Below are 25,474 nucleotides of genomic sequence, written 5' to 3'. Positions count from 1 at the left end.
AACCACTGCCCTAAAAGGAGCTTCAACGTGTTGGGAAAAGCCTGTCTCAAGGAGCTATTTAATACATCTCGAATGGATAGCAGTGAAGTAAAATTTCACCCAGGATCGGGTTGCATCCTGTAGTGGATGTCATTTATTTGAGGATTATGAAGTATTCAAACTAGAAGGGTCTGTCATTAAAGATTAGCTAGACCAATGTCTCTCCCTTTTTTACTGGGACCTGAAAAAGGAAAGTGGCATCCCTAAGCTCCCTGAGACTCTGAAGTAGAAGCTAGATTTAAACCACAACCTATTCCTAGAATCACCACCTTTTTTCTTGGGGTGGGGGGGTCTGACTCTGAAATGTTTTGTTGGGCTACTGCAGAAGCTAGATGGAGAATAATGAGAGTCACTAAACTCCAGACCATGCTCATGATCTATTAATAGGGATCCCTGGTGGTGTGGTGGATTGTTTTGAGCTGTTAATCACAAGGTCAGCAGTTCTTCTCCATCATCCACTCCTCCGGAGAAAGATGAGGCTTTCTATTCCTGGGAAGAAGCTTTCTACTCCTGTGAAAAGAGTTACAGTCTCAGAAACCCATGTGGGGCAGTTCTACTCTGTCCTATAGGGTTTCCATGACTCGGAATCAATTCAGTGGTAGTGAGTTTGGATTATTTGGGTTTAGTGTTGCTTTCTAAAGATGAAGTGGAGCTATTTGGATCATTTATGAGTCTCTATTACAGAACCCTAGATAGGTAAGTATCCAAGAACTGAGTCATATCTACCATCAGCCATTTGAACCACATGGGGACAGATTCTTCAACTTTCTCCAAAACATTCTCATGTTGGAACTTGTGTTTGGCTCAGCCCAACTGCCCCTCCGTGGCATGAAGCCTTTTACTCACTAGGTCATTTTAAGGGTGCTATAGGTCCCTGGGGTGTGTAAACGATTTATACTGATCTAGTAACCTAAAAGTTGCCAGAGGGAACCCGCCCAGTGGCACCATAGGAGGAAGACCTGGTGAGATCTTCTTCCATAAAGATTACAGCCAAGAAGAGCCTCTAGAACACAGTTCTCCTCTTATCACACATGGGGTCACCCTGAGTTAGAATCCACTTGACAGCAACGGGTTTGTTTGTAGGGTTATTGAAATAGGCCTCCGTTGCTCCACCTATAAAATGGGAACAATCATTTTGCCATTTCCATAGACTGTAGTCATTAATTTATAAACATTATACAAAGTATTTCATAGGTGCTATGACTATCATCAAGGAGCCCTGGTGGCACTGTGGGCTAAGCAATGGGCTGCTGAGAGCAGGTGGACAGTTCAAACCCACCCATTGTTCCAGGGGAGAAAGATGAGGCTGTCTATGCTTCGAAAGATTGTAGACTCGGACACCCTACATAGAGTTCCTATGAGTCAGAGTTAACTTAATAGCAGTGGGTTTGGGGCATTCTTTTTGAGTGTTCTATTACTTTGATATTATTATTCGGATTCGTCATGGGGCTGCTGAGCACAAGGTCAGCCAGTAAACTGACCGGCTGCTCCACAGGAGAAAGATGAGGTGGTCTGCTCCTGTAAAGATTTACATTCTCAGGTTTTTACTATATCATTGTTGTTAACACAAAAAAGAAGCAAACGGTGGAGAAACAGTATATGCGGAGCCTTAGAAGAACTCTCACGTTAAAGGTTAGTTTGGGCCTCTTGTCTGAACATACGGTAATAATGAAAATGGTGTGATTATAATTGACGGTCCTTTTTCTTTGGACATTTTCCCTCTTAAGTGATTTCCTATGTGTGAGTGCACGCGCACTAAATACAAAGGGAAGTAGTCTAGTATTGACAGCAGAGTCGATTTGATGAGCCCTAATTGAATGTGTATTGAGTGTCTAATCGAGAATTCTCACTTAGTGGTAGCATCATGGATTGTATGCCGATTCACATGACAGATTCAGACGATATTAAGGGTCAGGACCATTATTTTATGTTGTTATATTTGTTTTGTTTTGTGTTGTTTTTCCCTTGGCCTTCCTGAAAAGTAGATCTCTTATCTAGCTTTGGAATAAGCTTGGGCAGATTTCAGTTGTCCATTTTGTAGATGATCTGAAACATAGTTTCAATCTCTGGTTTCCTTTTCCCCTTATGAATATATCTTAGGACCAGAGTTCAGACTATCCACCCATTTTCCTATGTTTCTGAGTGAATTTCTTTAGGAGAGTCTATCAGAGCATTCTAAAACTCAGTCCAGATAGAGGTTGATGTCCGGATCTGTCCATGGCCATCTGGATGCCCAAGAGTTGCCTGTGTGCACACTTGTGCCTTGACTTATAGCCATAAGAATCAGAGGCCTGAACTGAACCCTTTCAGAAGCCAGGGAAGGGAGTCTTGAGTTTCCTGTCCTGTGCCTTTTATTATCCTATCTCTTATCCCTCCATAGAACCCACAGACTCCTCCTGCCATGTGGGTGACCTCAGCCAACACCCCTCTTTGTCTGCTTTGTCACTATGCCAGTCAGAAGCAAGAGTGACACCTGTTCTACCCACCACTCTATCAGAAATTCAAAGCAGCTTGCACTTCAGAGCAGCTCTCTTGTGGAGAGTTAAGAAAGCTTCTCTCTCAAACTTCAGGAAAGATCTCATTTTCTAAGCCTCTCTTTTCTGGTCTGCTGGTACCGGGGCTAACATGGTGTCTACTCTCTGTAGTATACGGTCCCAGGGGTCAAAGCAATAGATCGACATAGTTGGCAGATCACTAAATAGTTTACAACTCCCCACCAAGCAGGAGATGGCGATTCCGGAGAATGGATGGAAAACATCCCCTTGCTATAATTGGGTTCAGCTCCGTGGCTTAACACCATCTTATTTGGCAATCTTTTTCTCTTGACATATTTAGTAATCACTCTAAGGGAGATTTATTACACTGTTCATGGGAACAAACAATGCACTAAATATTATACATATGCATGCTTTCAATACCACTCCCTTTCTAGCCTCTTCTAAATCTTTCCCCAAAGTCTCATAGCTTTTATCAAAAATCTCCTTTGTCTTTAAATGTCTCTGGGTTCCTCTCATCTCTGAAATAACCTTTGACGTTTGGGTTTGGTTTTGTTTTTTCTCGTCATTTTTCATTTAGACGTCCTTTTGGTCAAACTTGACTGGGCCATGCTTACAGAAGAACGGACAGAAAGATACTTTCATAGCTTAAAGCTTTTGAAGACATTTTTCTCACCATTAATCCCAAAACATCGAAACAAAATTGTAGCATATGGTTAGATATCTGTGAAAAGAGCTTTCTAGTTCTCTCTGGGAGACCAAGTAGGTTCATCCATTCATATATATATATATATATATGAATATATCTCTATCTACCTCCCTACCGAGCTGAAAGAAAGAATGCTGACTGTTTCTGCCAAATGCAGTACAACGTGTTTCCTGAGCCACGAGGAGCTGTGCGGTGGAGGGCAGGCAGAGGGAGTACTGAAATTTAGGATGAACAATTCATGCTTTGTGCTAACTAAAGGGCTTTGACAGCTGCTACCCCTCAGACAGTTTCAAAAAGCATAATAAATGTCCCACTCACCCTGGCACACGCACAGTGACATCGCTTAACAAAAAACCCATCCAGGACAGCTTTAAGAGAAAATAGATCAGGGCCCTCGAGATGCTCCGCCTGTTAGAAGCGCATAGCCACAGTGGGGCAACTCTGTGGGTCTTATGCTTTATTTCTTTTATATATGAACTGTGCTTTGCTCACGAGAGACGCCGCAATAGGTATGGTTTTGGGGAGAGACCATCCAGTGTTATCAGGTATTGTCCAGTTGGTTCCCACTCATCAGGGCCCTATGAAAGCAGCAGGAAGCACTGGCTGCTCCTACACCAGCCTCACAATCATTGGTGTGTTCGAGCCTCCACTCAGGACTCAAACCCAAACCAAATCCACTGCCATCAAGTCCCCTGGGACTCACAGCAAGCCTATCAGAGTCGAATTGCTCCCGTGGGTTTCCGTGACTGAATCTTTACAAGAGTAGAAAGCCTCCTTTTTCTCCTGTGTGTTTGACATCCTGGTCATGTGGTTGGCCGGCCAACACGTAACACACTCTGCCATCAGGATTCCCCACACTCAGTGCTAGGCCCTCGTTTCTTTCATATACGTCCACGTCTGAAAGGTGGGCATGGCTGAACACATGTGACAGGGAGAAGGCAGAGCCACGGTGAGGATAAGTGGCTGGAAGTCAAAACCAATAAAGCAAACCCCAAACTAGGAGGCCCGTGTAGCTACAACAGAAACCATAGCGTCATGCTATTTTTAAAGCTAGCTCAACTAGCCTAATTTAACTACATGTCCTCCCTGAGCTTTCTCATCTGTACAATGAACTGATGAGAGGATTTAAGGTGTAAAGCGCTAACACACAGATAATAGCTCACACGAGTTCCTTTATTCCCACACACCTCCCCAACTGCCTTTTTGTCTCACTTTAGGACTATAGGAAATCCCATGTACTCTTCTATATCTGAACTTGAGCACTTGTCATTTTTAGGGCAGAAAGAAGAACAAATTCAGGAATGATTGACTGTCAAGGGCATTCATTCAGCTAGCTGGCATTGTGCGGACCCAGAAGCATACAGTGAGGGGCATACAGAGCAGAGGATCTGAAGCCAGACTCCCTGGGGTTCCCCCGGCCCTGCCTCTTACTATGTATATGACCTTGGGCAAGTGACTTGACTTCTCTCCCTGGGTTCTTCCTCGGTAAAATGAAGTTGCTACTTAATAGCAACTGTGTGGACTTGTGGGAAGGATTAAAGAGTTCATCTGCATAGAAGGCTTAAAACCAAACCCCGCATGTAACAGGGCTGTTAAATAAATTCGGACCCTCTCGCTGCATGTCGATAGCAGGCACAGGGGACTTGGACCAGTAGGTATGACTCAGGGTGAGGTCTTAGAGAATGAATCCCATTGGGCTCCTTTAGCAAGGAGTCCCATGGATCCCAGCCAGGTGCTTCTGCTTCCAGCTCCCTGACCATATGTGCAGACAAGGAAAGCGAGAGAATATTTGGGTTCTCAAGGTCAGCCTTACGTCTTCTTTGGGGTACAGCGAGTGGGTTAGGTGAGATGATTTCACTGTCCTGCAAAACACCAGCAAGTGCCTACCTAGCCTGCCGAGGGCCTCTGCACTCTGAGGTGCTTCTTAGTTCGCCTTTCAAACTATGTTCTCAGGAGGGAGACAAACAGAAGGCCTGTCTAAGATCTGTAGACTGTGTAAACCAATCAGGTCACAGGTGCCTATGGAAACAATGATGGGTTGGTTTTTGTGTATTTGTTTGTTAACGGACCCCTTCTCAAACTTTACTGGCATCAGAAGTACCCAGAGGACTTGGTCCAGCCCAGAGGCCGAGGCCCCATCCACAGAGATTTTTCCCCCCAGATCGTAGGTGGGACCCTAGAACTTTCTTAGCTGCGCTGATGCTGGAACATTTCATTTGAACTCTTTAGGTTAGGGATGAAATGTGTGTCCCTCCTCCCACCCCACCCCTTCTTGAAAACAGAACTGAGTTAACAGAGCTGAGTCAACAGTCAACAATGTCACTTATGAATGACTTCTTTTGGTAATCAAAACTGATTGTAATTTTTTCCCCATAGTTGCATGCTGCTGTGACCAGGATCCAGGTTCCAAGGCCTGGTTTTAATTACACGTTCGCCCACATATGTGTCCTGAATAACGATAAGACTTGCATCGTGGATGACATAGTGCATGTCCTGGAGGAGCTAAAGAATGCCCGGGCCACCAACCGGACCAATTTTGCTATCACGTATCCAATCACTCACTTAAAGGATGGGAGGGCAGTGTACAATGGGCACCAGCTTGGGGGTGTCACCGTGCACAGTAAAGACCGGGTGAAATCCGCAGAGGCTGTCCAGCTCACCTACTACCTGCAGTCCATCAACTCTCTCAACGACATGGTGGCCGAGAGGTGGGAGTCCAGCTTCTGCGACACTGTCCGACTGTTCCAGAAATCCAACAGCAAAGTCAAAATGTACCCTTACACGTCCACCTCACTGAGGGAAGATTTCCAGAAGACCAGCCGCGTGTCGGAACGGTACCTGGTCACCAGCCTGATCCTGGTGGTCACCATGGCCATCCTCTGCTGCTCGATGCAGGACTGTGTCCGCAGCAAGCCCTGGCTCGGCCTGCTTGGATTGGTGACCATAAGCCTGGCCACTCTCACCGCAGCCGGGATCATCAATCTCACAGGTGGGAAATACAATTCCACCTTCCTGGGAGTTCCTTTCGTCATGCTAGGTAATTACTGCACTTCGTTTTTTTGCTCCCCCCCCCCTCCCCCGTGGTGGTGCCTGGGTTCCTGAGAGGCAAGCGCTGGCCATCTAACAACTTTGTTTCATTTGTAGTGTCTTCATTTTGCCCAGACGCCCTGGAAGCAATTCCATAAAGTGCTGGTCGTCCGCAAGGAGCAACCTAATCTGGTAAAATGTACCAGAAGTTCAAAGCCTGGTTCCCCGCTAAGTAGGTGTATGTACTTAGCAGCTGTTCATCGTTTCCGAAGTATCCCTGGTGGTGCAACGGTTAAGTGCTTGGCTACTCACTGAAAGGTTGAAGGTTCGACCCCACCCCAGCCACTCCACAGGAAAAGAGCTGGCAATCTGGTCCCATAAGAGATGGCAGCCTAGAAAATGCCCTGAGGCAGCTCTGCTCGGTCACATGGGGTCACTTAGGCTGGGAGGCAAAGATCAAGCCTAGGTCCCCGAACAACCATCTGTTCCCAGTCCTTACGGTTGAGCTTCCCCAGAAGCAGGCCCTGACGCCAGGGGTGGGAGCACTGGTGGCATAGTGGTTGCTCCTTGGGTTGCCAATGCAAGGTCAGCAGTTTGAAACCACTACCCCGTTCCAGGGGAGAAAGATGAGGCTGTCTATTCGCATGAAGAGTTAGTCGCAGAAACCCACAGAGGCTGTTCTATCCCGTCCTGGAGGGCTGCTGGGAATTGGAATGGACTCCATGGCAGTGTGCTCAGTTTGAGTGCACTTGAGAGGTAACCCTAGGGAGCCCAAGTGTGGGAACGAGGGAGTGGGGCAGGAGAGCCAGGCCATCCAGGTGGTTCATGAGCAGAGGACAGCTGGGTGTACCAATGACTCAACGCCACTGGGGGCCTTTGGAAGACCATGGGGAGCCCACCTCAGTGCAGCATCGGCCCCTGAAGTGAGGACACTGAGGTATTGACCCCCAAACCCTGTGCATGACATTGAGGGCTACTCCCCAAGGATGTAGGCTGTCTTCCACCTGCCCAGGGAAGACGGAGCACCCTCCTCACGCCAACTATTTGGCATCCGAAGCCTCCGCAGCGGTGAGTTGCGAGGGCAACAGGGCCTGAGCCCAGAGCGTGTCCACTTCCTTCAAGTTCTCTATGTTCATGAAAGGGCGGAAGTGAACATCACACCAAAGGAGAGGCATGGAAAGGATTGTGAGAGCTGCCAGTGAGACAGAAAAAGGGAAGGTTACCCCCACAAACCCCCACCCCTGCCCCTTGCGATGAACTCAGGCGATTGAAGGGGAAGGTGTGTTGAGAAGAGTCTTCAGTCTCGTGATGGAGGTCAAGGTGCCCATGGGAGGGTTTCCGCAGGCCAAGGGACCAGAGCAGTTGGTTCCTCCCCCTTTTCCATGGCAACCTCTCAACAGGTCCGTTAGCAAAATGAAAATGCCATTTGGAATCAGATCCGAAAATGAAAACTGGAGTCGCATTTTGAGTTGACGGAGAACTAACTAGGGTTGAGTTCATGAGTATGCCTCATGCCCTGTTATCGGAGGAGGAGAAAGGACAATCATTGGCCCCGGAAGCCTCACCAGCCTTACGGTGAAATGATGAGCAGCCCTGGTGGGCCTGCAAAGCGGCCAAGTGACCGTTTCCCCTAGGTACGCAACCGCTGGCCAGGATCAAAATCTCTTTGATAAACCTACACCAGTAGTTCGGTAAGAGCCCCAGTGGTGTCGTGGTGATGTGCTGGGCTGCTAACCCCAAGGTCTACGGTTCAAAACCCCCAGCTGGTCTGAGGGAGAGAGACAAGGCTTTTTACTCCTGTAAAGAATTACCGTCTCAGAAACCCACTGGGGCAGTTCTGCCCTGTCTGATAGGGTCACTGTGACCCAGAATCGACTCCAGGGATGTGAGTTTGGTTTGAGGGTCATCTTGTGAAATGTGGGGGTGGGGGGGCGGGATTGGGGGGAGACTATGCATCCTGAGAATTGACCAGCTCAGTTGAATCAGCAATGCTGCCACACTTATTCCTGTCATCAGTCTGTTAAGAAGGCAACACATCTTGCCTCTATAATAACCCAAGACAAGGCGTACCCACTGAGGACAGCAGCAGCTCCCGAAGAGCACGCTGATTGCGTCTCAGTGGCTTCCCAGGCTGGAGTCCAGGTGTTGATAGTGATGTTTTCCTCCCTCATTGTCCCATCATTGCTTTAGGGTAGAGATCCACATATGAGGAGGCGTCAAAGAGTTCATGGGAGCATCCCATTGTCGTTTTGTGGGTTTTTTTTTATCATTTTCCCCCAGTCTTATTAGACAATCTCCAATTTTTTAATTTTTTTACTGGGAGTTGGGACGTTGACAATATCCCATTCAACAATTCTTACCACATTTTTTTTTCATGTCCCTGATTGCAATCCCCACAATGTACCGTCATTTATCCCACTTCCTCGCTGCATTTCCAGTTTCCATTCCTCCTGTCCTAACCCTTCTGGACTTTGTCCTTGGGGAAACGCTGCCCTTTGGATCTCCAGTGGATGATTATTCACAGGTGTGCATACCTCCCTAGGGTTATTGGGCCTCTTAGAAACGTGTCTACTGTTGGACTGACCATTGAGCCAGGTGGGGGGTGGGCGAGTTCATTTCTAGTCCTGAAGGTTGCCTAAGGGCCATCGTCTTGTGGGTTCCACCAGGCTCAGTCTAACCAGTAAGCCTGATCCCTTTTAATGATTTTTTTACTTTTGTTCCAAGTTTTTCCCCCACTCTACCTAGAACATTGTATAATGTGACCCATTGCTAAGTGATTGGAAGTGGTAGCTGGGTACCAACTAGTTCTATCTTTGAATCCCATTTTTCCATCAACTTTTCAAAGCCCCCCTCATATGTGCATATATATGTGTAGATGATAGCTTTCCAAGTTTTAAATGCAGTGTTTTCTTTGGGTGGGGGGGACCCGTGGGTGAAAGCACTAAGAAAGGAGTGGGGGACTGAAGGGAGACAATAGTTTCCTACGGTGAAAGGAAAAAAGGCTGTGGGAGCTGGCCAAAGAATGATCAGTGCTCAAAGGAGATGATGATAATATTTTTTAAAAACATCCTGAAAATTGGTTTGGTGACGTCAAATGAAATGAAAGCACCTTGTTAGGGAAGCATTGGACTTCCAACTGCAAACATTAGTTCAAACCCCCCAGCCACTCTGCTGGAGAAAGATGAGGCTTGCTGCTCCTGCCAGGATTCATAGCCTCAGACACCCTGTCTAGGGTTGCTATGGGTTGGGGTTGGTTTGATGGCAGTGGGTTGTTTAGGTTTGGGGTAGTATGATGCTGATGCATTTGTCTGCTAACCAAACTGTTGATAGTTCACACCCACCCAGTGGCTCTGAAAGAAGGAGTCAAGCCCTGGCAATCTGCTCCGGTAAAGATTGTTGTTATTGGCAAGTCAGTTCCAACTCCTGAGGACCTGATAGGACAGATACACAACAGCAAAACCGAGGAAAGGGGCAATATTTCAAGCTTCTTCTGGTGGACTTTTAAATGAACGAAAATAGCAGTATTCCACATTTCCTACAAACGAGGTCCATTCAGCAGATGAAATGACAGTATCGAACGCCTCTCAAAATGAAGTGAAATAGAATTGACAGGGTTTGCAATTTCTTAAGATTAATGCCATTGAAATCAAATGGCAATCTATAAAACTTGCTCACATTAATTTTATCAAGTGAAAGAGAACTATAAGATAGAAACCAATAGAAACTTTCTAAGCACAGAAATAAGTGTTCAGAGGTAGTGAATGCCATTTTAAATGTGAAAATCACGCCTCAACCTATGGCAGGTCAGAGACAATGCAAGAGTTAGTGGGATGAAGAGACAGTGTCCCCTGGAAAGTGTCAAAATAAATAAGCAGCCAGAACTACTAGGTCCCCAGCTTCACAGAGAACGAGCATCACTGAACTTTCCATCAGAGGGCAGGTCAGAAAACTCTGGCATTTGCGGTGGAAGAGAGCAAGCATGGCAGGTGCCCAAGACTCCCTCGCTTACAATTTGTAAGGAATGTTACATGCATCGGTTTGATGGCAATTTTCCCTGCTGACAATCCGTGTGCAACCTCTCTGTACATTTTCAGCCCAAAGAGAACCCGAATGACTTAGTCACAACATGAAAGGAAGCTAGGCATCTTAGTCGCCAAGGGCCATTTGCAATCAATACTTTGCATGATGTGATGGGTATAGAATATGCTCATCCACCTAACGGTGCCTGGATTTAGGGCGGCTGCCCTTTTGTGTTTCTCAGATAAATGGCTCATTCTGCAGAGTTGGATTCAAAGTGGAAATATCAGCAAGAGCGGGTTCATCAATGTTGCATCTAGGGCCAGTGTTGAGTTCTAGAGTTTTGAGGACCAGTCTTAAAATGCCAATCGATTTCAAATGATCAGGAAGAAATGCAGTGCAGAGGGTTTTGCACTACAAAGCAAATAAACCCCTTGCCCTGTTTTTGTTGTTGTTGTTGTTTTCTTTTTTTAATGTGCCGGTCTATAACATAAAATGACTATAGGTGAGCTAAGCAGAATTAAGCAAAACGTCTGGATTTACTATGTTATGCAAAGAAAATAATTAAGTAAAAAATTTAAATATATACAGCTTCATGTAAAAGGAAACGTATCTTAGCAAAGTCTTGAAGTGCCGACGTTTCCTTGGCTAAAAAGAGGTCTCTGATGCAATATACTTTATTGATGTAAAATTCAACCAATGAAACACTCCGTGGGATGCCGGTCACATAAGGCCAGATCCAGTCGAATGCCAGAAGAGCAGGAGATTTAGAATGGAAAATTTTAGGACCATGTATGTCAAGCGATATTAACCTGACAAAACTCCAGAATAGGAAAGAATTTGGCTAAATGCTTAGAGTTCACCATAATGGGTTGTGACTGTGTTTCTAGCCAAGATCCTACATGACATCTCTGGCAGTAAGAATATATTCGGCACAGATTATTCATCTTGGCGATGGTGTAAGCATAGATACATCCCGATTTAAAAACGTTTGTAGGCAGTGTGGTGCATATTAGACAATCCCACTTCTGCCAGAACGTTGGGCCTCTTAAGTCAGATCCGTCTATTTAGAGCTGAAAGGATTTCAGAGTTATACTTATTGACATTTTTCAGTTACTAGAATTTGAAGAGCATTTGGTCCATACCCCTCATCCTGCAGAAAATAATACCCCTTCTTTCCAAACTGTATTGGTAGCAGGTTCTTGAATTGGCCTTCATAAACACGGAGTAGTCACCATTCTCATTTATTATGGAGTTCCCTAAAAGGACGAAGGATTGACACCCTCCAGCTGAGTTTAAGCTCAAAGATGGGCATAGCTTTTGGATGCACACTCTCTCATTACAGACTGAAGATTTCCACAGCCTTGCTGCTCAGACGCAAATCAGGCAAGGAATGGCATCTTGCAGGATACAGGAAGGAACAGAAGGAAGCTTTTCTTCCATCTTCCTCTGGATGGTTTGTTGTTTCCTGTATGATTGAGTCAGCTCAAAGTGGAGACGGGCAGTCATGCTGAGAGAGAGGTCAAATATTAGTTTCTACACAGTCTTCTAGCCTAGGAGGCTCGGTTTCCGTTCCTCGAGAAACCAGAGCCCAGGAGTTTGGGATGAGATGAGCAATATCCTTCAAGACCTATTTTGACGTTTGTGATTTTGAGCAAGTAAAATGACAGCTCTAGGGTGACCTCATCCTTCTAATGCCTCCAGTCAGGCCACTCGATACAGAGATGTGAAAAGAAGAAAGGATACATATGAGGTACTAGGAAGAGATTAATAGCGGGCAGGGTTAACATTTTAGTGGAGGGACATATACGCTACGATTATCTTCTTGATTTTTAGCAGGAACCAGATGACTGGATGCAGGTTGGAAGAATTTATACTCAGGGCTGCCAGATGCAGTATATGAAGTTGAGATTGATAAAAGGGCAAATGTTTACATGCAAGAAATCTAGTTCCAATGGGAAAAATACACTTAATTATTTTTGCTCTAAGTAAGGTGGGCAGTTCAACCCCCCAGCCGGTCCATGGGAGAAAGATGGGGCTGTTCTGCTCCAAGGTTTTCACCCTCAGGAGCCCCCTATAGGGTGCTATGAGTCAGAATCCAGTCATGGCAGTGGGTTTTTGGCTTTGAAATTTAAGCAAAACTAGAAAAGGTATGCTTAGCTGCTAAATATCCAGGTCTAGAGTCTAAATATCTAGAGTCGTGAGAAACAGCGAGAAAAGGCAGCTAGATGTTAATGAAGTTCAAAATAGGAACTTACCTACCAGGAATTGCCAATATCTAACCATTTTTTCACCTGCAAATATGTGACCATTGTTGAACTCTAAATAAAGTCAATTCATCTGGTTCAACCTGATATATTACTGTGCAGACCCAGTGTTTGCAACAACATGGCAATCTGCATGATAGAATAGAAGTAGTTTAGAGTGCTGTGGAAATATTCTGCTTAGATATAAGCAAGTAATTTGCTCAGTAGTTTCTAAGCAATCCACCCAAACTGGTTTGTTGTTCTTGTTGTTTGAACACATAATTTTTAAAAGGCAGTTAATTCCATACAAACTTTGCCAAGCGTATTCCCTGGATGTCTTGTTTGTTTGCTTGTTTGTTTGTTTGTTTCTTTGTTTGTTTTTTTGAACGGTCCATGGCCCTAGTGGGACACATTTCTAAAAAGATCACATTGTCTAGCTTCGAGGGTAGTTCTCACTCTTTGATTCTTTTTTTTTTTTTTTTACTCTTTGATTCTTATGTTCTACTAATCATCTGGCAGTGAGGGCCGTGTGTGGAGAAACAAGTTTTCAAAGATGGAGAAACACGAGTTTTCGTGTCTAGTCTCTTAACTCCAACATAAGACAAGAGCAGGGCGGTAAGTGGCGTTCCAGGAAGGAAGAACTCGGCTAGGAAGAGGAATGCAGAGGTCTCCTGGTATCCAGCATGGGATCCATTAAGAAAGCCTTGCCCGGGAAATGCGGGCATGTGACGGAATCCCATCAGGGCTTGCCAGCAGAAGACAACCTCAGGACACTCAGCTGACAGAAATAAGCCTTGAGGAGAAACACATAGTGCTTATGCTTGAACTTGCATCGCTAACCAAGCAGCATCAAAGTCTTTGTCAAGGAAACCTTGTATTCCACCTAGGCCACTCCACTAGCCAAGAACCAAAATATTTACAGATGGTACCCAAGAGAGGGCTTAGCTTGTATAGCACTAACATTATCTTCCTCATCAGTAAAATACATTTCACATTGTGTGTGTGTCTGTATGTGTGTAATTTGTATGCATAACATATCTCATATTTGCTAAATATGACATCATGCAATAGGCTCATGTTATATATTTATAGTGTTAGGAGCCCTGGTAGCGTAGTAGATTACAAGTTGAGCTGGTAACTGTGAGATCAGCGGTTCAAGACCACCAGCTGCTCACAGGAGAAAGATGAGGCTGTCTCCTGTAAAGAGTTACGGTCCCAGATACCCACCTGGGCAGGTTGACTTTGTCCTGTTGGGCTGCTATGAGCTAGAATCGACCTGATGAGTTTAGATACTCTGCATTTATAGCATATATTATGTGGCATATATTGTCTGGGTGTTTGTAGATAAATACACACTATCTGTGTCTCTGTTTATATGATACAGTATGTATTCAAACATATAAATTTAGAATATGCTTGAATAGTATACTGCCATATATGCATATACTTATATTGACATATGTCATCAGTATGCAGAGATGGCATGTATTACAGTCCACGATTTTATACAGTGCTCATCCATAAATATCTAAATACATTCTCTTTAAACAAGGATGAGCTGTTGGCCAATTTCATTCCTTGGGCTCTGACCTGCAGGTCTCTAGTGAAAAATTATTTCTGAGACTAAAATCTAATGCTGTGATTAGAATGATCCAAAAGTGACCAGTCTCTGGGAAAGAAAGAGTAAGCTGTGTGTGTGTGTGTGTGTGTGTGTGTGTGGTGTGTGTGTGTGTGTGTTTTCTCCGATGGGAGCGTCTGCCTTTCCTTAAGCAGAGTGTACCTCTAGTCTCACTCTTAGCCATGAGACAAAACAGGCTGGGCCAAACCAAACACGGCCGTTTATAAAGTAAATGTTTATAAAGTGTAGATGTGACCCAATTAATGAACTTCTCCCCAAGACTCGATGCTACTTCATCCACACATATATGCACTCTCAATTCCTCCACACCTCCCCCCCTCAAAAAAAAACCCAAATCAAAATTTAATGTGGATGCCATTGAAAGTGCAGTGTTGTGTAAGTGTGCATTATTTGGCAACGCTTGCCTAGGTGAATGTTATAAGCAGATTTTACTTTCACGTTACACACTTTGGATTTTCTAGAAAAGAGTAGTCATTTTATTTCCATCTGCGCAATTTGGCACTACCCAGGCCTGCTATAGATGACTTCCTTGTTTCGTAATATTAAATGTTTGCACAGTGATCCACAGAACGATCCATCAGCAAGCCATTCCATTTCACCCCCTCGTTGTCTGCCATCCCTCCGTCTTAGGGACTCCAGTGGAGGAAATTGGGCTCATTTGGAGAGGGTTAGACTGTCCGGAGCAACCAAAGCTCTCAGTCTCAGTCTCCGTGTTGTGGCTGAGTAGATATGGGAAGGGTGGGAGATGGTGACTTATCTGAACAACAAAAATCCATGCTTACCAAGTAGATGAATTTGCCAATGATTACTCATTTGACAGAAATAAATACACAAATTGCCCAGACAGGTTAATTAATAAATATCAAAGAGGAGTCCGTGTATGAACAACTTTTCAGGATCTACTGAGTAGGGTTGGATTAACTCTCCATCATTTGTCAGTGATAGCTTGACTTGGTGGATTTTAAAGCACCCTGAAGGCTTTGAGTCAGGCCCCAGAAAAGGGCCCAGAGTGAGAGTGCAGTTTCATCTAGGAATGTTCCTGAGAGCCACCGAGGTGACTGGAGGATTAGCCAGTTGTGTTTTTTCCACCATGAATATTACTTCTCAGATGGGTTGCTTTTTCTCTTTATGGACCTGAAAGCTTGAAAGTGAAGTGTTCCAGTTGCTTTTCAGTGCCGTCTAGCTACTTCAACTCCTAGTGACCCCATGTGCAAAAGCTGAGATCATTGCCAAGTTTTCCGCCCAGAGTGCATGGGCTGGGTTCCCACGGCCAGCCTTTCAGCCAGCAGAGGAGCTCGGAAGCACTGCGCCACCAGGGCTGCTTAACCTTGTCCCTAGAGCTACACAAACTATAAGAAAGGAAAATGATTAGCTTTTAGTATTTGACTTTACTAGGTGATCATCTCAATGGCTACTGTTCGTAAAATTAATAAAATCTCTTTCTTTTCAAGATTGCCTACCTGGTACAACATTGCTGAAGCTACGAGCACTTGCTCGTGTGGGCATCTGCCTATAAGCATCCCTCTGACAAGACAGGAAGGGGGGTAGCATCCACATAACCCTTCTCAGTTCTAAATCCTTAGCCTGCATGGTCTCAGATTAGTCACTCGTGAATCATGAAAAATGTGAACCTGCGTGTATGTGTTTTGACACCAACTGATACACACGTGTTCATATATGAGTATATAGATATATAAGGAACTAAAATAGAAACGGGCATCTGGAGCACGGTTTTAAAAGACAACAGAATGTTTTAGAAGCCTCTTCAGCTTCAGAATTTGAGAGAAGTATACACGGTTTAATAGTTCCAAGTCAGCAGCCTCAGCCTTGAACACGGGAAATCAGAACACCGGGGTGTTGGTAGGTCCTGAGCATCCTCACTGTAAGACAGCCTTTTACTTCCAGACATGCCTCCCATTACCACTGCAGGCTCCCTGGTCCTCAAGGCCTCATTTGTTTCGGAGCTTCACGTTTAGATAACTCTTCTCGTGAAGGCTGCTACCTGAGACTCCTCATGAACAGGCTTGGACCACTGGAGATGAAATTGTCCCTTACCAACGTGTCAATAACACGTTCCCCTCAGCTACATGTAATAGACAATCACAGCTTCTAGCTCATTTTTTTAAAATCGACTGCCTTTAATGGCAACTTTTTAATTAGATGGAGAATTTTAGAGGCAGACCTCTGAAAAGCATCTTCAGCTCACATGCAGTATCTAATTGCTCATCTTTCAGATTTGACTACAGTATCCTGCTTGCCAAACTCCAGCCCCAAAGTTAAGAGAGGGATGGATGATGGGGATGCTAAGGAATGATGGGCGGTGATAAAAGCAGGGAAGAAACAGAAGCTACCAAATCTTTCTTCTTTGCCTTTCCTTAACTCCCAGTGGCCCAGTTTCTGATGTGACAGGAGAGAGAGAGAGAGAGAGAGATATCAGACCCACAGAGAGAGAGAAAGAAGACTGAGGAATTTCTTCTCTGTGACATCTTCTACCTGCTGTTTCTTCTCCCCCTGTCCCCATCTGTGTTTTCCATCCATTGCCTGAACCTAAGGGAAGCTGTTGGGATAGCCCACTGTCCTGAAGAAGTTTGCGTTTTCCTAGGAAACCCTCAAGGACCAAACCAAAGGAAGTTCAATGTCATTGCAGACATGCTTGGGGGAGGGGGAAGGGCTTTCTTCAAGACCTGGGGCTTCTGGAAGGTTTCTCCCCTGAGTCCATGCCAGGAAACTGAGGCCTCACGGTTCAGTTTTCTTTAGGTAACAGACTAACCTCTTCAGCATAAATCCTCAGCTATGATTCAATCTCCTGAAATTATCCAATAGAAAGGTAAGAAATGGATAGACTCTTATTGTATTTTCCAGCAATAGTTAGGGTCAAATTATAAAGCATCACACTGATTTTTTTTTAAAGACATTCAGAACAGATTTAATTTAGTATAAATTCTATCATAGGACTAATCCTAATCCTGCTAAATGTATCCTTATTTTCTAATTATATTTAATGACTCAACACTAAAGTTATATATATAGTTTCTTTGTTTCCAGCAAGTAAATGCAGAAAGCCCCTGGATTACAAATGAGTTCTGTTGCTAAATCTTAAATCAAATTTGTACGCTAGTCAGTTCGTATCTAATGTCAGTCAGTCAACTGTCTTGCTATATGGTACACAGTATAGCTTTCTATGTATAAAATAACATTAGAGAAACACTGCCTGATACACAGATACCTTTAGCATAATAATACAATAATAAGAATGCTTTGGTGTGTGTTGCAAAACAGTGTGTCACTTTGTTACTAGGAACCATTTTATGTAATCATGGGATAGGCTTTATGAGGGTTGGTCCTGAGCTACAAGTGGTACACAGATCAGGTGTTTGCCATTGTTAGTGAACACTTGAAGTATATTTTACCCACTGGAACCTACTCCACAAGACCCAAGATGAAATGGTCAATATGGCTCCCCTAGGACCCAAGTGCCTTAGAGGTATTAATCTTCTTTTAACCGCAATTTCAAAAAAGACTATTACTTCCCATTGAAGTTCGGCCTCGACCTTCCTGAGAACACGGTGGACAGGCTTAATAAATAGTCTTTCCTCCTGAGACTAGATGCTAACTCTCGACAACATAATTAACAGCGGCATGCCACTCAACGAGTGCACTGTTTACTTCACGTCTGGGGAGTTCAGGTGCCTCCAATTTCATAGGGGCCACAGTGCTAGTTATCAAATTGACCGCCTTGACCCGACTTCTCCAAGCGGCTGTAAAACTATGCCTAGTAAATGAAGATAAATGCCAAATCCCTCTGAAGAAACAGGTTTGTGTTGCTACTTATGAAATGGGCATTTCAGTTTAGGGTCAAGACTTCACAATAAGGAGATAAATACCAGCGAGGCATCGGGGGAAGCTGTGCTCCCGGTGACTGTACACACAAGATTATAGTGACTCACTTCGCTCAGCATTACGCTTGGCTGGAGATTTTCAATCCCTTTTGAAAAACAAGGCTATTGTACCCCAGGGCAGGGATTTTATTATCCTCAATAATGGAATTGAATATGCCAAGGCGTGGAAGCAGAAAATTATATCTGCTGATCCCAGCGCCAAGACAAGAGTTAGGGAACAGCACAATGGGTCACTCTGGTGGGCTTTCCACTGTGGCAAGAGCCTGGGAACCCAGGGATTCGAAGTGGGGAAGTGCCAGAGTTCAACCAAGAGAGGTAGAAGTAGTCCTTGTAGATCAGGGCCTGGGCAGCAGAATGGAATCAGAGCATAGGCAGGCATGGAACCTCTGCTATTCCAGTGTTACTGGAAAAATAACCAAGGAGGCAAAGGCATGATGCAGTTAAGACACCACTGGCCAATCTCTCTCCCTGAGAGGCCAGGTCCGAATAGTGTGGAGTAGCCAGAAGTCACGACCTGTTTGAGACACCATCCTGCAACAACCAAATTTGGTCAAACCAATCCCTGAAGACAAAATGCAAGCTATTAAAAATGAAACAAGCCATAAATCTCTGACCTGATTTCTAATTGTCATCACTCGTATGGAAGGTACTAAGGCATCTACTTCTTTCTCTGTTTTCTTCCATCGTCCCTCTTCCTTCAAACAGGGTACCTATTTACTTTGCTTCCCTCTGCCTCTAGATTGATTGCTTCCTGCCGGGATATTTGGGGAAGGAAAAAAAGGAGGCTGTGATTTAGTTTCCTGTCAAGGCCCAAATTAAATGCAGGTCCTCTTTCTCACTGAAGCCCTCTCCAGGGCCAAAATTAAATGAGACAACAGGATGTTACCTCGGAGTCCACGGCCTTCCTCAGGGCTGACCTCCAGCCAGATATGTGGGGATGACAGACAAAATGATGAGTGTCCAGACCTCAGCTGTAGAGTATCCCACCAACCAATAGAAACAGACACTCGGCAAATGATACCAATGGCCCTAAGCTGTTGATAATGTGCATCTGGGAGAACAGGCCCAAGTCTGCTCAGCTTCCAATAGATATTCAGTCCAACCTTCTTTCCTTTTGGGGGTTCGGGCAGGGCAAGAAGGGGATGATCCATTACCGGGCTAACTTTTCGGTAAATCTAAAATTATTCCAGAGGTAAAAGCTTATCCAAAAAAAAAAGCCAAGCGTGTTTGTATAGATGTTGCTTGAGAGAAGCCTTCCTTGGTGTGTTAAATTGCAAAAGACTTAGAAAAAAAGTGCTTTCAAAAGGAAAAATTCATTCTTTGGTAAACCAAAGCCACTAAAATGTACCCCCTGGCACTGCCCAAGCTTGGTGGGGTGATGATTCTTATTCAGCCCACTCACCACCCATCCATTGTTTCATTAAAGAAACATGAAAGAAAAAAAAAAAGAAACATGAAAGATACCTTTGAACCTGCAACACCACACACACACACACACACACACACACACACACTCAAGGCTTCCTTTGGGGCACACTTTTGGCACAAACATCTTGCTTCCAGGGCTATGTTTAAACTGTGTGTGTCAAAGAGGGTTCGTTATACCACAGAGGCATCCCAACACGAAAGGCCAGGCCCATCCCCTGTACTGTACTGTCTCCCCTACATTCCCTTCAGCTTTCGTGTGCCACAAGGGAGCGTGGAGCGCGCAGCTCCGCTAGCTGCCTGTGTACAACCCAGGTAGCTGTCTGATTCGCCGACACCCAGGGCCAGCTCACCAGAAGAGAAATCATTGGCATTTGAACACCTGTCCCCACTCAGACTGGTTGTTTCCTCTGACTCAGGAATCTCTCCGGGCACCACATTGCTGCCCCCCTTTGGAGAGATGAGGCCATTAAACTCTTGCGTTTGGTCTTTTTTTTTTCCTGCCTCCCTACCCCACCCCACCCTCAGGTCATGGATTATCTGGAACCTTCGAAATGCTATCCTCCTGGAGGAAAACGAGAGAAGACCAACACGTGAAAGAGAGAACTGCCGCCGTCTACGCTGACTCCATGCTCTCCTTTTCTCTCACCACTGCCATGTACCTGGTCACCTTTGGCATAGGGGCCAGCCCGTTCACGAACATCGAGGCCGCCAGGATTTTCTGCTGCGATTCCTGCATTGCAATCTTCTTCAACTACCTCTATGTACTCTCGTTTTATGGTTCCAGCCTGGTGTTCACTGGCTACATAGAAAACAATTACCAGCATAGCATCTTCTGTAGAAAAGTCCCAAAGCCCGAGGTGTTACAGGAGAAGCCGGCCTGGTACAGGTTTCTCTTGACAGCCAGATTCAGCGAGGAAACAACTGACGCTGAAGAAGCGAACACGTACGAGAGTCACCTATTGGTATGTTTCCTCAAACGCTATTACTGTGACTGGATAACCAACACCTATGTCAAACCTTTTGTAGTTCTCTTTTACCTTATTTATATTTCCTTTGCCTTAATGGGCTATCTGCAGGTCAGTGAAGGGTCAGACCTTAGTAACATCGTAGCAACTGCAACGCAAACCATTGAGTACACTACTGCCCAGCAAAAGTACTTTAGCAACTACAGTCCGGTGATTGGGTTCTACATCTATGAGTCCATCGAGTACTGGAACGCGAGTGTCCAAGAAGACGTCCTAGAGTACACCAAGGGCTTCGTGCGGATATCCTGGTTTGAGAGCTACTTAAATTACCTTCGGAAGCTCAACGTGTCCACTGGCTTGCCTAAGAAAAACTTCACAGATATGTTGAGGAATTCCTTCCTGAAAGCCCCTCAATTTTCACAGTTTCAAGAGGACATCATCTTCTCTAAAAAGTACAACGATGAGGTCGATGTGGTAGCTTCCAGAATGTTCTTGGTGGCCAAGACGATGGACAGCAACAGAGAAGAACTCTATGATCTCCTGGAGACCCTGAGGAGACTTTCTGTCACCTCCAAGGTGAAGTTCATAGTCTTCAACCCGTCCTTCGTGTACATGGACCGATATGCCTCCTCTCTGGGAGCCCCCCTGCACAACGCCTGCATCAGTGCTTTATTCCTGCTCTTCTTCTCGGCATTCCTGGTGGCAGATTCTCTGATTAACGTCTGGATCACGCTCACGGTTGTGTCCGTGGAGTTTGGCGTCATAGGGTTCATGACATTATGGAAGGTCGAACTGGACTGCATTTCTGTGCTCTGCTTAATTTATGGAATTAACTATACAATTGACAATTGTGCTCCACTGTTATCCACCTTTGTTCTGGGCAAGGATTTCACAAGAACTAAATGGGTAAAAAATGCCCTGGAAGTGCATGGGGTAGCGATTTTACAGAGTTACCTCTGCTATATTGTTGGTCTGATTCCTCTCGCAGCTGTGCCTTCAAATCTGACCTGTACACTGTTCAGGTGCTTGTTTTTAATAGCATTTGTCACCTTCTTTCACTGCTTTGCCATTTTACCTGTGATACTGACTTTCTTGCCACCCTCAAAAAAAAAAAGGAAAGAGAAGAAAAATCCGGAAAACCGGGAGGAAATTGAGTGTGTCGAAATGGTGGATATTGATAGCACCCGAGTGGTTGACCAAATTACAACAGTGTGATAGTGTCTGCTTGTTATATTTTCACCCTGGGTCTTATCAAAAGCAAAGAGATTATGTTAATGAAATAATGAAAATAAAAATTTGTTCTTTTTTTTTTTAAAGGTACGAAACAGGCACTCCTAAACGAGCAAAGGACAAAGGGGAGAGATTGGGCATGGCGTGCTTTCAATCTTTCAAACCAAACAGGGATGTATGAGAGAGCTTGTGCAAACTACACAGACACCCACACACCGACCCTAGGAGACATCTAGTCTCTTACACTAAGTTCAAAACAAAAAGAGCCGAGTAGCAAGCAGGACCCTATTCTATCCACACTGAAGATGCTGCTGTTCTGACAAAGCCTACTGAATACAAGGCCAACTGTCAAAGTAGAAATAGCTTTAAGTGTTGTTCAAACAAACCCTGTCAGTGTCAGCCACTGCATTTAGCTCTCCAAGATCCTGGGGAGATGATTGTGCAAGTTTTGACCAACACAAACAAAGCCAGACCCTCAGAAGCAGACATGCAGAAGGGCCCATCATCCCTGGACTGAAATTGAGTCACCCTCACATTCACCCAGGTGAGAGTTTTGTTGTCTCCAATGTATGTATGTTCCCCTACCAACATCAGGTTCAGCACACCTTTGGTTACTACACCAATTTAAACGAACGACAGTCCGGGCAGTACAGAGTCCATTTTGGAATAGCTTGTTGCTTGTCACTGAAAGCGTCTGCTGTATTAGTTACAGCTCTTGGCAGGAGGCTCCTCGTCTCCAGAACCAGGGAGCCAGACCCAAATACCTGGCAGGATGGAGGAGAAGCAGGTGCTGTGGTGAACCCTGAGACAGCATCTCCATTTGAAGAGAAAAATAAAATAAAAATCTGGCCAGCTGGGACAGCTGTTGGTAGTTTGGCCCTACAAACTTTTTGCATGGATGCCCAGAAACAACATCTGCCCACACAGAGCTGAGGAAGGGGAAATGAACACTGAATTGGTGCCTTGCCATCGCTTCCTGCTGACAGGCATACCTGCTAAGAACTGTGAGTGGGCTAAGAGGCTGAGCTGGACCGTGACTTCTGGCCTGAGCAACTTCGTAGACTTGCAAGGTGAACAAGGGCTGACTGAAGGGGAGCTGAATGGAAATGACGGGGAAAGGAATCACCAATACAATGCACCGGCAATCCAACTTTCTGGGTGTCTTTTTTACAGCTTTATTCCCAGCATAACTGGCTGACCTTCCACTTCCTGTCTCCACATCCTCGCCTCCTCCTGACATCCTGTGGGTGTCCTCTTACTTGACTGTATGCCCCTCCTGGACATGAAGAACTCGATATGTTTCTGCGGCTGCCCTGCAGTGCCTATAGGGGAAGAGTTCGTGGATCTAAATCATACGTTTCCCATTTATTTGGCCTACCACTCCCTTTTCAGGGAACAAAAATTTACTCAGCGGCCTCCACCCCCCCCCCCAGCAATTAAAAACCTTTTGTACTATAGCCCATAATTGAAGATACGGTGTAGGTTTCTGCTTTTGCTGCCCATCCCCATCACTGCAGCACCCCCAGGGGGCAGTCTCGCCCACTTTGGGAAACACGGATCAAAACAAAGTAGTTCGCTCTGAAGAGGCCGTGTGTGCCGCCCCCCAGCCCCCAGCCCGAGCCCCTGCGCATTTCTCTGATCTATAGAAATGAAATTACAACCTGGTTGCATTTGAGGCAAATATCCACCGTGTTTTTTACCCCTTCTAAAGATGTAGCTTATGTAGACGTTCATCGTGGTAAGCTTTTCCCAAAAAACATCCTTCCGGCCCTTCACACGCAACACCCCCACCTTCCGCAGAAGAGAAAACAGAGACCTGGGAGCCTCGAGCGACTCGCTCAGGGTCACACCATTAAAGGATTGCCAACACCGCCGACCTAAGAACGGGCAGACCAAGTGTAGGTTTTCCCCTAAGATGATTCTTACACCCCCGCAGAACACATTCCCAAGGACAGGACCCAGGCCTTGATTGGTCACGGGGCAGGTGGGTGTTTCAGAAAACACTGAGGCTTAGGTGTGCGATGGTCTTTTCAAATAGCAAGTGCCCAGCTGTGTCGCTCCTTCCATCTTGGGGTCGTTGTCCACACAGTGCTAAATACACCTGCAGGGGATCTGAGCTAGCGCATTACACACTTGCTCAGTTTCCCCTGCAGACCCACGAAGCGAGCAGTCAACAAGAAGAAACAGGACCTCGACCCCCAAGGGCACGTTTGCCTCATGGATCTGCAGTCCAGCCTCTCTCCAAGGTGACCTGCAAGCTGGCCATTATTTATAAAACGCAACTGAAGAGGGCATTGGTTTCATTCTGGAAGGATCTGTTGGTAAATCTTTCTGAACAGTGTGTTCTAAACCAGCCATTGATTTCGTGTTGGCCACATGGAGCACCACGGCTTCAAGTGACTCCACTAACACGCCACAACACACACACACACGCACACACACACGCACGCATACATACACACACGTGCCCCTATGAAATGGAATTTGTTGAGAATGTAATCATTCAATGTGGGCAGCCGGAATGACTTGCCGTGGAACTTTGCTTTATGACAGGAACCTTCTAACTTGATTGAGTCTCTGTATATTGTATTTTTAAATGAAGGCCATTTTCAAACGTGTCACCTTCTCATGTCAGCGCTTGAAATCAAAGCTTCTGGAACTCTGATTATGGAATGAATTTTTTTTTAAATGGGGGATTCTGCATGCCAAGATGTATTATTTATTGTTAGATCACTATTATTTATTTGTTAATATGGACTATTGATTATTGCTCTGACAGCATTAGTTTAGCCCCACCATAGAGAAGACACCTTAGAAGTAAATCAGAAACACATCCCCATAAAATTTAAGTCTTCATGAAGTTTTAGTTTTGGAATTACTATCATGGGGGAAGGAATGATCCCAGCAAAGAAACGAGTAGAGATATTGTTTTGTTTTGTTTTGTTTTCCTTCCAACCAATACCTTCACGTCCACTTTACCAAAGAAACTGATTTGGTTAGTGTTTGTGATTTGTTCGCCAAAGAGAATATCCTATTCATCAAAAATCCTTCTGCCGGCCAATTTAAAAAACTGTGAGAGTCGGGCTTTCTTGGCCATTCATAAGTGGTGGGAGGTGGGCAAAGAAGAAAAATCTGGATAAAGGTGATAACTTCTTATTGAATAAAACAGCCGAAGATATAAATTCACAAGGCGCTTGGGGGTGTGCAAGGACGAAAATGATACTTGATATAGGGCATCAGCACTCCTCAGACGACAAGAAGGGCATTTGGTTCCAGGGGAAACATAGGGCAGGCCTTCATGAGACTTTCTCTCCGCTGTTCCCGTTCATGAGTTTGGTCTGGGGGGTGAGGGCGTTGGGTGTTTGGTCTGCATTCATGCTTCTTTGTTTGTGTTTCTCTTGCTCCTGCCTTCCCTGCCATGTGTACTCCCTCAATTTTTATTCAGAAATGGGTTCATCAGTGGCCATCCCCCATGGCCACCGTTATTTACACAATAGACTTCTGTTAATCAAGGCTCTTTATTACCCTTTTTGATTTTATGTGACCATCACCTGGTTGTTCTGAGTGGCATTCTAGGACCATGGCACCACTTTTCTCCAGCCACAGTGACCGAGCTTGGCTGTCTCTAGCTGAAGAACAGATGGGAATGGGCAGTCGTCTCAGGAGTGCGGTGGGAGGCAAGAATGTTTGGACACGAATGTTTCCCTCCCTCACGATTGCTTTAGTCCTTTGGATTCTATTAAAGTATCCCTGCAGCTTGTAGTAGTGTTTGACCTCTGT

At 45.1% G+C, this 25,474-nt stretch overlaps 1 protein-coding gene across 1 annotated transcript in view; it reads left to right on the top strand.

Annotated features, from left to right (window-relative positions):
* Positions 1-23,116, top strand: part of PTCHD1 (patched domain containing 1) — a 42,077-nt gene extending 18,961 nt beyond the window's left edge. Inside the window, exons 2-3 of the mRNA XM_030885792.2 lie at positions 5,620-6,280; positions 20,025-23,116. Of these exons, the coding sequence (XP_030741652.2) occupies positions 5,620-6,280; positions 20,025-21,679 (2,316 nt within the window). The 3' untranslated portion in view covers positions 21,680-23,116. The remainder of the gene's footprint in view (positions 1-5,619; positions 6,281-20,024) is intronic.
* Positions 23,117-25,474: the final 2,358 nt, after the last annotated feature.

The sequence above is a fragment of the Echinops telfairi genome, unplaced genomic scaffold (assembly GCF_000313985.2).
Source record: "Echinops telfairi isolate 266 unplaced genomic scaffold, ASM31398v2 ScPeMD7_53;HRSCAF=182, whole genome shotgun sequence".
NCBI lineage: Eukaryota > Metazoa > Chordata > Mammalia > Afrosoricida > Tenrecidae > Echinops > Echinops telfairi.
This window is presented reverse-complemented; position numbering and strand designations above follow the sequence as displayed.